The 12,995-nt window shown below is 44.4% G+C and overlaps 1 protein-coding gene across 3 annotated transcripts in view; it reads left to right on the top strand.

The window, feature by feature from the left end:
* Window positions 1-3,733: 3,733 nt before the first annotated feature.
* Window positions 3,734-12,995, top strand: part of LOC125284062 (coiled-coil domain-containing protein 9B) — a 34,399-nt gene continuing 25,137 nt past the window's right edge. The window contains exon 1 of one of the 3 annotated variants that reach the window (XM_048227774.1): window positions 3,734-3,970. In XM_048227774.1, coding sequence (XP_048083731.1) covers window positions 3,905-3,970 — 66 coding nt within the window. In that variant the 5' untranslated portion in view covers window positions 3,734-3,904. Of the gene's footprint in view, window positions 3,971-6,430; window positions 6,669-8,645; window positions 8,797-12,995 lie in introns of those variants that run through there. The other 2 variants (XM_048227775.1, XM_048227776.1) reach the window with 2 other exon arrangements.

Consider the following 12,995-nt stretch of genomic DNA (forward strand, 5'->3'; position numbering starts at 1 on the left):
TTTTAGATAGTTCAAATTGTCCTTAATACAAATCCACCATATAACATGTAGGTCCACAGTTTCTCGGAATTTTCATTCAAAAATAGATGCCTTGCACTCAGGTGAGATAGATAGGGTAAAATGTTTATGTATCACCACAAAACTTTCCCAGTTTGTCACTTACATTAAGACAAGTATATTTTGTATTACAAGTTTTCTGAAATGTAATGTTTAAATATGCAAATGAGGCTTAATCTACTGAAATATGGTCTTAATATGCACAAATTTCCAAATTTGACACCACATACACATTGGATGAAGCCATTTGAGGGGAAAAGTTGTTATACATGATATTTTGAAGGTTCAATGTCTCCTGAATATAAATCCACTATATAACATATTCATTAGGGTACCAGTTCTTAATATTTTGTACTGAAACAATATGCGTCAAAAGACACTTTCAAAACACCACCGTATGAATGGGGGAAAAAAAACCATAGATCTCAGTTTTCTGAAATGTTATTTTTACTTATTATTGATTCATACAAGTATCACATGACATTCTGCGTTTGCAAGCAGCAGTACATGGGTTAGGCTTACAACTGCATCTAGCTGTCTTGCATTCTTTGGTGCAACCACAGGAGATAAACTCCTTACAAGCATCCGGAACCGGAGGTAGTGACATGAGTTGAGGAACAAGTGAACTTTCCTCCATTTTCCATCCCATGGTCTCAGGGGGTGGCAGAATTGGCTGCTGCATGTGGGCCTGCTGCCAGACCAAAGCCTGGAAGTGAGAACGCTGAATGTGGAAGTAGAGAGAATCTCTGGTGGGTGGCAGTTTTTCTATTGTCATGCCCTTCACAAACATGCTTACTCGAACATCTGATGTTGTCAACATTCATTGCTCCATACAGTTTGCAGAAAAAACGTTCTACATTCTGAATGGTGAGTTCACTAAGATCAGGACCTTCACCAAGCCCCTTTAACAGATGATGATGCTGTACAAATACATCTCAACATGACTTTTTTGTGCGTCCAGCAATGTACGAAGTTGAGTCACTTTCAGTCAGCGCATGAAAACCTGGAAGCAGATCGAGGACCTGTGGTTCCATCTGCAAATGTTCCACTATGGCATGAAGTGGAATGTTAAATACTTGTTCTTTTTAAGTGTCCTTTGCTGTACGTGCCTTCATCCAGATCTTTTGGCATGACATCATGTGGAAATGGGCAATCGGCAGTACCAAGATGTCGGTGCCTCTCGCTGAGACAACAATGTTTGATGCATTGCTTCTAATGCAGTGAAGAACAATTCTTATGTCTGCTTCTTCATGCTTGGCTTCCAAGCAGTCAGTGTTAAAGGTTGAATTAGAGGCTTCAACTCTCTATTCATCACTGAAGCCACCTGCAGCAACTATGATCTTATTTGCTGGAGCTCCAGCAATCAGCTGTTGGGATAAAAAGTGTGCAAGATCAGCCTTGTTGTCTGCATGAGCAATAAAGTTCTCCCACTTTGCAGGAAGAGGCAAATCTCTGCTCTCAATTGGTCTTCTGATTGCCACCAAGCCTCTAGAATGTGTGTGGTAGTAATCAAACAAAACATCAATTCGCTGGAATTGTGCTCCACTTTTGAGAACAGATTCCACAAAAACGTCAGCAAGGTCCCCAAAACTCTTTGCTGCTTGTGGATTTCCAATGGCAATGACCAGAGCTTGACCATCAATGATGAGCATTGGTTCATCCCAAAGGTCTCTGTAATGAAGGTGGTTGGGACATGGAATGCCAGCAGCTAGAATATTAGTAAACACTGCCTTTGAACCTGAACAAAGCTGTCCATTTACATCTGCCAGAGACAAGGGCACAACAAATAGTTCATGCATCATAATGCTGTCAAGATTGACTGGAAGCCCTGCAACATATGCAGCAATGAGGCATTGCAGAATGTTTCGGGTCTGCCTTGACAGTTTCACCTTTCGGTTTTGGATCTGACTTCTTAACTTCAAACAAAGAATGTTAAATACTTGTTCTTTTTAAGTTTTAGTTTTATGCATCATAATGCTGTCAAGATTGACAGTTTGCAGCAATGAGGCATTGCAGAATGTTTCGGTCTGCCTTGACAGTTTTCACCTTTTTTTGGATCTGACTTCTTAACTTCAAACAAAGGCATAAGCGTTAAATACTTGTTCTTTTTAAGTTTTTCCCTGAACAAGACTCTCCCCCAACCCCCCAGATGGCAACAAGCCTCTCAACAACAAATGTATCTAATTGACTTTGACCTTTCTGTGGTGCTGTCAACAGCTCGCTTTCAATATCCTGCTTGGCCAAGTCTTTGTTTGCAATGTTTTGCAGGGTCTGGGACAGTTTGGCAGAGAAAAGGCCAAACCTCTGCAAGACTTCTTCATCTACATTGTCCCGTTTCATTCTGCCTTTTGTCGTTTCACTATGGATGTAGTTATCATCTGGTCCCTGGCCAAACTATTGGCTTTTTGATTGGGAGCGCTAGGGGCACTGCTATAATAGCATCAAAATCGCTATTTTTAAAACACTAAGAAGGCTCGACACAACATGAAACTTTGCTCGTAGTATCACCAGGGTCTCTACACATGAACTGGAGCATTGGGAATATTGTTTGTGTAGCCTAGAAGAAGTTTCCTTAAAATAACAACACTACCCTACCTATGGCAACAACCGGAAGACAAGGCAATGTAGGTCCTGTGCTAACAAAAACGTCTTTAAAATAAACTCTTTGCAACAAACAATGTTATCAATGCTCGAGTTCATATGTAGGAAGCCTGATAATAATACAAGCAAAGTGTCAAGTTGTGTCAAGCCGCCTTAGTATTTTAAAACTAGCCATTTTGATGCGATCATTAGTTACCCCTAGCCTAAGTTTGGAAATGTGTGCATATTAGCACATATTTCAGTAGGATTAAGCCTCGTTTGCATATTTAAACATTACATTTCAGAAAACTTGTAATACAAAAAATACTTATCTTAATGTAAGACACCAACTCGGAAAGCTTTGTGGTGATACATAGAAGTTACAGTTTTCCCTATCTACCAGTATTTTCTCGCCTGAGAGCAAGGCATCCATTTTTTAATGAAAATTCCGAGAAGCTGGTGACCTAAAAAAAATGTTATACGGTGGATTTGTATTTAGGACCCTTTGAACTAAAATGCTGTATAACAATTTTTCCTCAAAAATGCAATAATGCTTCAGCCAATGTGTACATGTCAAATTTGGAAAAATGCTGTATAACAATTTTTCCTCAAAAAGGCAATTGATGCTTCATTACGCATCCGTTACACTTCATCCAATGTGTACGTGTCAAGTTTGGAAATTTGTGCATATTAGCGCATATTTCAGTAGATTAAGCCTCATCTGCATATTTAAAGCATTACATTTCAGAAAACTTGTAATACAAAAAAAACTTGTCTTAATGTACGTGACAAACTGGAAAGGTTTTGTGGTGATCCATAAAGGTTTACATTTTTACCCTATCTACTGTATCAGTATTTTCTCGCCTGAGACTAAGGCATCCATTTTTGAAGGAAAATTCTGAGAAACTTGGGACCTAAAAAAATGTTAAATGGTGGATTTGTATTAAAGACCCTTTGAACTATCTAAAAATGCTGTATATCAACTTTTCCTCAAAAATGCCTACTGCCTCTTTTCTGAGGCCTTTTTTCAATGTTTGGTCCAGACTATACGTAGAGCTCTGTGTGGGGTAGACTAGCCTACATACGCCACCTATTGGTCAAACTCATAGACTGTTATTGCACAGTCAGTGGTCAAATCTTGCCACCTGTGTCGAAAACTTGCACAGCGACAGGGGTAAATTGGAAAACGGGATTGGCATGTTTGAAGCTGTAGGCTAGTCAGTATCTTGACGACCGTAATAACTTTTTTCGAGTCTGCCGAGCCAGCATGGCATCACTTGAGATTGCACGTTATTCTTTCGCTCCCTCCGCCTCCTCTCCTAACTTCATCACTGTAAGTGCACTTTTGCAATCACGGGCGTTTTATTTGGCTTATTTAAAGCGAAGTTAACATTGTTCTCTTAAGCCAACAACCAGTCAATTGACATTAATATAGGCTATGTATTGTCTAGCTTGAGCAATCGTCAATGGTAAAGCTAACTTATCTCTGGCGAAATTAGCCCTAACCTTAACTTAACTTACCATTACAAAATATGAAATGAATAAGATGGCATAAGCTATAAGATAGTATAAGCTAGTCACTATCAACACGTTTTGTTGTTTGCTCGTTAGCTTTAGAGTTAACTTTACAGTAATGTTAATTGAGCCAATTGTCATTGTCTATCTTTCTTTTTTTGTATATAAAAAACACGTTTTCTATCACTTCCGTTAGGCTGCATCATCATCATCATCATCATCATTCGGGGCCTTGTGGTGTGCTAGGTTGTGGTCATTTATTGTATGCTCTAGACATGGATTTCACGTATAATGCAAGGCCTACTTCACCGAGTCCACACTAAGTTTAGTTAATTTCACCACCAGATTGCGTTTACTGCAATTATACAACGTATGAGAATATCAGCGTAAACAAATAAAACAAAATGAAATAAACACAGTAGCCTAATGATCGTTTGTCATAAGGCTACTTGCAGAAAATCTGTTTGCCAAACTGTCAAAAGCTGGAATACTTCTCTGGAATGTAACTCATTTTAAAATAATCTTTAGGCTATAGGCTATTGCACTTTTGAAAAAAAGTGAACTTACAAAGTCATGTAGGCAAAATCATCAAACAGACAGTCATAAATGTAAGACATTTTAAAAATAAAATAAATAGCCATCAAGGCCTACAGGTTTTTCCTTAGCTGTTTTTACTATTCACTTACGACATCTTTAAATCGGTGCAGGCTATTGATTTTATGCAACGTTTCCACTAACGTTCAAATGTGTGACATGTATAAGGCGTGCAAAAATGATGCCAAATCTCAGTCCTGCTTGCTTTTCTTTTTTTTTAATCATTCCCTACAACAGTTCAGCCATGTGACGTATTGATCTATCGTGATGTATTTCAGTCTGTCACTCCCTAGTTAGAGACAGAATGTACAGATGAGATGACACACTAATGGTTAGTCAATGGCGGCCCTGTTTGCTCTTGTGCTCTTGAAACCGTCTGGGAAGAGATTCAACAATGTGAGTCACAAGCCTCCCTGACTCCTCAGGGTTTGGGCAGGGGCTTGTCCTGTGTGTGTCTGTGTGTGTGTGTGAGAGTGTGCTGGACTGGTAGTTTACAGAGACGCCCCAGATGGAAGGCTGACTCTACGCCCTGCACACAGAACTCTGGGAAATCCTCCAGACGGCAGCTTGTTGTGCCTCTCCATTCCTCCCCTTCTGCACCCACTTCTCCTCCTTTCCTCTCCTCCCCTCCTCCTCACACCCTTATGGGGATCCCCCTGGCATCACACCCCCATTCACACACCCAAGCATGGATCAGGCAGATGTCATTAAGAGGGTCTCCCTGATGGAGGGTGAGATCTAGACCAGTGGTTCTTAACTGGTCTGGCTTTGGGATCCACAATTTCCCATGTTAATTTAGTCGAGACCCATATTTTTTTTTTAGTGTTCAAGCCAGCAGATAAGGTGAGCTACATGGTAAGACACGCAAAGTGCCTGTAGGCCTACTTGTTTAGAACATGCTGATGTTTGGCATTACATTTGTGAAGTCTTCAGGATATTAAGATAGTACTGTAGATCTGACAAAGTAGCACTTAAAATGGGTGATTATTTATTTATTTTTTTACCCACAAGCTCCACGACCCACCCAGAATGGTTCCGCGACCCACTTTTGGGTCCCGACCCACCAGTTAAGAAACACTGATCTAGACTATATCAGCCTATTCATGGTTCTTGGCATTGAGTGCAAGTCTAATCTGTCACACACAGGGAAACCATCAGGCTAAAAATGGAATTACAGTGTTAGACTCAGATCAGACTCAGAGATTGGCTCCTTTTGGTGGATTGGATTCTGGTTTGGCTGTGGTTGTTGTCTAAGTGAACATCTTAATTGGCCAAATGTTCTGTTTCTCTTAAATAAAGTGTAAGTGTATGCATATGTAAGAGTGGGAGAGGGAATACAAACAAACGAGAGAGTGTGTGTTTGTGTAAGTGTGTGTGTATATAGGGAGCTGAGGCGTGTGGGGGGGTGGTCATCAGTGTGCATGGAACACAGGGCAGTAATGGGAGGAGGCAAGGGGAGCCACAGAGAGGTGTGTGTGTGTGTGTGTATGTGTGGTGGGCTTGCGGGTTGGGGGTGGTGAAGGACTGAAGGGTAATTTTAACTGGGTGCAAGCGCTCCAATGAGCGACCAATAGTGCTGGAGAGGGGACTGGAGTGAGAGAACTGGAGAGTGTGGGTGAGTGAGAGAGAAAAGGGGGAGAGAGAGAGGGGGAGGGAGGGAGAGATTGAGGGTGAGGGGAGCAACTGAGCGAGCAGGCAGGGTAGTGAGGGAGTGAGAGAGAGGGAGAGGCAGGCAGGCTGGTGCTGTGAAATCCGTCAGCCGGGTCGCTCGCGGTGCGTTTTGTCAGACGTCTTGGCTCGGAGCCCAACTTGGCTTTTTTGTAGTCGAGGCATGATCGCAGACTCCGCGCAGTTGCCCCTGCCGCGTCGGCTGCCGTGCCTTTGGAAGGATCCCAGCTTTAGCCACTGACATGCAGAGACCCGTGAGTCCTCTCTCTCTCCCACTCTCTCTATCTCTCTCTCTCTCTCTCTCTCCGTGCCTTCTGTGCCTTATCCATCTCCTCTGTCTCTCTCACTCTTTCTCCCTCTCTCCTCTACTCGTATTTCTCTCTCCCGCTCTCCTGTCTTTCTCCTCCTCTACCCTCTCTCTCTTTCACCCTGTCTCATCAGGCTGTCATAATCTCTCACGTTTCCTCTCCCACTTGCTTTCATCGCCCCTCGTTTGTTGCCTACATCGGTTTTTCCTCCCTGGTTCTGAGCAGAGCAGTCGGAGTGTTTTCCCGTTCTGCCCCTGTGTCTGAGTGCTGTAGCTGCCTGTCGTTGTGTGTCTGAACGCAGGGCTGCAGCCAGCCAAGGGAGAGCCGCCAGAGAGCCCCGTTAGCTCAGCGCCGAACACTGAGCATGGTGGGCGGGAAGGGAGAGGGAGAGCAGAGAGTGTCCAAGCCCACCGCCACTGGCTTCATAGGAGGCTGTAGGGAGTGTGGTAACCTGGGGGTGTAGCTAGCTGGTCAGGCATAGTCCAGAGTTATTCTGTTTTTGTTGTTGTCGGCAGGAGTTTGTTTTGAGCTGATATTTACCCTGCAGTTTGACTGGATGTAAGACTAGCTCATGAGCATTACCTCAACAAGCAAATGGGATTTATTTTGGGCTGATGTCGTCATTGACAACATGATCAAAGATCAGCTTTTCTTTTTTAAATTATGTTTTGTTGATGGAATACAAGCTAGCACACTCTGTGAGTTTTTGTGCATGTGTGAGTGTGAGAGAAAGAGAGCGTGCTTGCGTGACCTCATTCCTGTTTTTATTCCTGCCCGGCCGCTGTGGTTCTGGCATGTTGTGTTTGGGCAGCCCATGACAACCGAGACCACTGGGGCAGCCCTCATTCTCTTCCAAGAGAAGCCCCGCTTCTCAACTCACCCTGTCAAACAGCCAAGCCCAGCCGGCACCATTTCTGTCTCCTCTCAGGCCTGCTGTTTTTGCTGCTGGCGCGGCGCTGCCCTTTCCTGCTTCTTTATCTGTCATCTGTCATTTTATTCAGCCAGTTTTTCAGACAGCAGTGCATTGAGAGAGGCCGAATATTCCTTGTCCTGCTCTCTGGAAGAGAGCCTTGTTTGTTTGAAACCTGTTTTTGCTCTTGATTATGTGCTGTTAAGCTTCAAACGTCAATCTGTCCTGGTATGCTAAGAAAACCAGGAATGTTGAGAATCTTAAGTGAGGCAAGTACATTGGGATGGGCATGTTAGACCCCCTCACCACCACCACGTTGAAAATGTAAGACCTCATTAACAAAACAAAATCACCCTGTTCTCCTCCCACTCAACCATTGAAAGTAGAACAAAGTGGCTACGCAGACCCTAAAATAGGAACGTTTCCCAGATTGCAGAGGGAAAGAAAGAATTCCGGGGAGTGATTCCAGAGTCTGTGGGCTGGCATTCCATTCTTCCCTTTCCGTGTCGCAGCGGTGCTGCCCGGGAGGGTTCCGTGCGCGTGGACCTGGCTGCTCGGCCTGCTACGAGAGCCAGATGGAACGCTGTGACTCATTGTTCTGCTTTCAGCGGAATGTCACATGGAGAGGCCAGGATCCTCTCTTTCCCCTGGTCAGTCGTCACTGTGGGTGACAGGCGTCTGCCGCAGAGCCTCTCTCTCTCTCTCTCTCTCTCTCTCTCTCTTGTTCTTTCTGCCTCTTCTCTTCACCACTCTTTTGTTTATCCTCACGTAGGCTACCTTTTCTTCATCTCGTTCAAGCACTCTTCAGATGTTTTTTTTTACCTTTCCCTTTCCCCTGCCGCCTTCTCTCTGCCTCCTGTCTCCCTCTCCCCTTGCCATTGACGGGCTGGTGAAGCGGGCATTTTGCCCTGTTTTTCATGCCAGGCTAAGCAGGGTGAGGGAGCTGCGTATGCTGCCTGGCGCCTCTACCATGCTGATTCTGCAGCCCCCAAACCCCCTCTCTCTCACACACACATACTCATCTCTCTCTCTGTCTGTCTCTCTCTCTCTCTTGCCCTCGTTCGCTCACTGGCCAGCCTGTGTTGTGCTGATGGCTGCTCTGGTCTCTTTTGGAAATTTCTGCATCAGAAATATTTTTCTAATCAGCTACACACAGAGCTGTAGGTGAGTAGGTATCTAGGGGGTACACTCTCTTGTCAGTACGTTTACACGACACTTGAATAAAACAAATGATTGTGTTAGTCCGACTAAAACCAGACTTTTAAAATGCAAGTAAACATTGTTAGTCTGACTGAAATTGAACAAAAGCAAACTTCTTACAGTCGGACTAACACACTCAGATGATGTGATAGAAAGTGGAGTAACTCCTGCATGTATACGCTCCATCAGACCCATTGTTCTACGCACTCTGTGCATGCTTGCCTCTGGATAACAACAGTCGGCACCAACATGGATGTCTTTTTAGCTTGGTGTTTGTGTGCACAAATTCTGATACACATGTGGATAAGAATTAGAATGTGCTTCTGTTAGCTTTGTGATCTCAGGCAAGTACCTAGATTGTTTGTGTGTGTGTGTGCATGCGTGTGTGTGTGTGTGTGTGTGTGTGTGTGTGTGTGTGTGTGTGTGTGATCTGTTTATGTTTGTCTGTGTTGTGTCTGAAATTGTAATGTTTGTGTTTATATTACATAGTCTGTGGGGGTCTGAGAGTGAGAACGTAGTGTATGTGTTTGAGAGGTATAAAGTGTGTTGCCATGTAGAGGAATAAGGGTTCAGAGTGCACCAATGGAAAGCTCCTGGCGTATCTGGCGTCCGTCTTTTAAGCCGCAGGAAAAGCACGCTGGATTTGATCTGACAGCCCCTGTGTGGGGTCCACTTCAAAGGCCTGCGTCGGCACTAAACGAGCAACGCCCCATGCGTGGGAGTGAGCACAGTGAGAGTGAAAGTGCGGTGGAGCCAGTAGCGTTTTTTGCAGGGACCCTGCTCACTTGGGTATTGTGTGTGTGTGTGTGTGTCTCTGTCTGTGTGTGTGTGTGCATTTGAATAGGTATTCACCAAGGGGAGGCCTCAGCGAGGTCAAGTTCTTCCTCACTCGTGTAAACACATGAGTCTGTGAGCTCCAGCCTCCTTTCTCTCTTTCACTCTCGCTCTCTCCCTCTCCCTTTCTCTCCCCCTCTTTTTTCATTCTCCTCCTGACTTTCTTGCTCACGTCTCTCTCTCTCTCTACCCCCTCTCCCTTTCTCTCCCTCTCTCTTTTTCATTCTGTTCTTCACGTCCTTGTTCTCTCTCGCTCTCACGTTAAACAAAGTCTCTCCTCGTGAATGCTAGCATTCAAGCATTGATGGCCTTAAAAGCCATTGAGCATTTTGGCCTGGTTCCTGACTGTCAGGGAGAAGTTTGAGAGTATTGGGCTTTGATCCACCACAATACCATGAGTCCCTCACTTCAAAAGACTCCAGAAAGCCACATACACCTGTAGTAGAACTGCGTGCTGTCTCTGAGTGCTGAAGTACAGTGAGTGGGAAATGATTCTAACTTGCTTGCAAACTCTCAGCTGTAGGCATTCAGCCTTTTATGTGCTTTCCCATTTGGGTCACAAATCCAATGTGTTCAGGTGACTTCAGACGCTTAGCACCTCTTTGGTAGCTGTGCTATTCTGAGGGAGGTTGAGGGCTGGACAGATGGGATGGGGACAGTCCTTAGATGGGGAGAATGGAAGAACTGAGGCCAACTGAGCAGAGGCAGTAAGAAAGATCGGAGTCTTCCGGGCCTTGTCAGACATGCCATTTCAACTTCCCTGATCCCTCCACACACACTCACACACTCTCATTTTCTCACTCTCACTCTCTGGCTCTCACACACTCTTTCTCTCTCTCTCTCTCTCTCACACTCTCTCTCACACACACACACACACACACTCACTCGCTCAGTCCTCCATTTGTGCAGCCATTTAAAGACACAGCATTACTCAGACATGCCTGTCCTATAATAGGGGCTCCCTGTAGGGATAAGAGCGCCCGGCTGGCCGCCCTGCAGGAGGATGGGTCCAGCCACTCTGGGAGTCCCATCAGAAGACCACAGTGTACACAGTGTCCCTCCCAAGAAAAGATCATGGAAGACTAAATGTGTTCATAGATTCACTTTAATATCATTGCTCTGACACCTTAACAGCCGTGAGCTGTTGGGTGCCACTTTGCTGTTCTTTGATTGATTTGTGGGTGCACTGGGTTATGGCTGTATTTGACTGCAGGCTCTTAAAGTGCTTTTCTGAGCTGTTGTGGCCCTTTGCTTTCTTTTCCCATCTGTTTAATCCGAGACAGGGAGAGCCCATTCTAGAAACTGTTGAACGATTCTTCATCAGCTTGTTTCCATAGAAGTGCTGCGATGATGCTTCTACTCACAAAAATGTACTGAAGGGTTCTGTGTAAAAAGCTTGTGTGACTTCAGTGTGTATCAGGTTTGCAGTGACTGGCATGACCTCTGCTGCATTGTAGTGGACCTGCAGAACCTTGGGCTGTTCAGCGAACCCTTACAGAAGCATGCTTTGTTTCTAAATATGAGCTGTTAGCATGGTGTGAGAGTTGTCGTTTCACATTTTGTGTGTCCATGTGTGTGTTTATGTACTGTTTGTGTACTGTTGTGTGCTGTTACATTTGTGTGTGTGTGTGTGTGAGAGAGAAATGTTTTTTTTTCACGACACTGTGACTTTGCTGATGGCCAAATGCCTCGAATACTCGAGTCTCACGTTCCCCCCGTGTGACACTGACCACACTAATGTCCTGCCCATGTGTTAGATGCTCACTACATAGCCTGCTGTTGGAAAGTCACGAGGCTCTTGGACTGTGCATGCACACACACACATGGTCAAGATAGACAGAACTGACTAGCTTAGTTAACATACTCAGGGTGATTAAATCAGGAGAGCAGATTCTTGTGATGTCAATATTTAAGGATTTTGGTCATGTGAAGATATGGCCACTCTGATTGCATTTACGTTTGGTTAACACTTTATGTTGATGTGGGTGAACCCCATAGTTGGGTGGTGGTTCGATTTGTTTTCAACCAGGGGGACATGCGGTCTTGTGCATGCATGGTGAAATTCCGGTCAATTTGAAGGGATGTGTTGGGTTTTACAACATGCCATCGAACACGATTCAGCTATCAAGTTCAAAGACTGGAACTCTCAGTTTTAGAATTTTTGTTTTAATATTTTTCATTATTAAGGGTGATTGTAAAGTTGAGAAGGGCCATTGTAATGATGGAAAGCTGAACATCTCTGACAAAGTTGCATATTTAAAGGGCAGGTATGTGTGGGAGGTATCACACTGTTATTATGGTGATTCGGCCTGTGCCATTTGAATTGTCCTGAAGGCTTTTTTTTAGCAGTAGTGGCTGTTTTGTTCTTTGCTTCATCTCCTTTTGATAAAGATAAATGAGTCTGTATGCACTATGCAGAAAAAAAAACATGTGTCCCAGATTGCAGATACTAATTAAATTAATATTATACACTATATCTTTCACAGCAGATACTGCACTGAAGAAAATGCACAATCATTCACAGAAGATGACCTATATTTACTGGAGAGTGATGATACAAGGATACAAGGAAGTTTATTGTCACATACATATAGTTACTGGATGTAAGAAATGCAGTGAAATTATGTCTCGTGTCAGCCTATTTGTGCATTTATTGGGGGGGGGGGCTGCATAAGAAAAGTGGGGAGGATTGGGATTGGGGGCACCAACAAGGAGCACCCAAGAGCAACAGGGGCAAGGAAAAACTCCCTTACCAAGGAAGAAACCTTGGGCAATCCACGGGAAGAAGGGGGTCTTGGTGTGTGTGTTGGGGGGGATGACAAGGGAGATGGGATAGTGTGCTGTGTATGTGGGGAGAGGGCAGTGTGCAATATGTGTGTTGGAGAAGCCTCATGATGAAAAATGTGCTGTGTATGTAGGGGGAGGGGGGGGGGGTGTACTGCACATATGGTGAAGGGACAGTGAAGCTGTGTGATGTATGTGTGATGACAGTGAAGATGTGTGTGTGTGGGCTGGAGCAGTGACTGTGTGTGTGTGTGGGTAGGTGGGGTGGGGGCAGTGTGCTGTAAGTATGTAGAGGATGTGTGTTGGAGAAGATCCTGAAGACAATGTGCTGTGTATGTAGGGAGGGGGGGCAGTGTGCAGCAAGTATGTAGAGGAGGCTTACTGTAGCAAGCAGTGTGCTGTATGTATGTGAGGTGATGACAGTGATGATGTAAGTGTGTTTGTGTGTATGTGTGTGTGGGGGATGGGGGGGGGCAGAAAGGCTAGGCAATCAAGGACATGGGTAGATAGATGGAGGAGAAATCAAAAATAATAAATAAAAAGTA

This window comes from Alosa alosa, chromosome 19, assembly GCF_017589495.1.
Source record: "Alosa alosa isolate M-15738 ecotype Scorff River chromosome 19, AALO_Geno_1.1, whole genome shotgun sequence".
NCBI lineage: Eukaryota > Metazoa > Chordata > Actinopteri > Clupeiformes > Clupeidae > Alosa > Alosa alosa.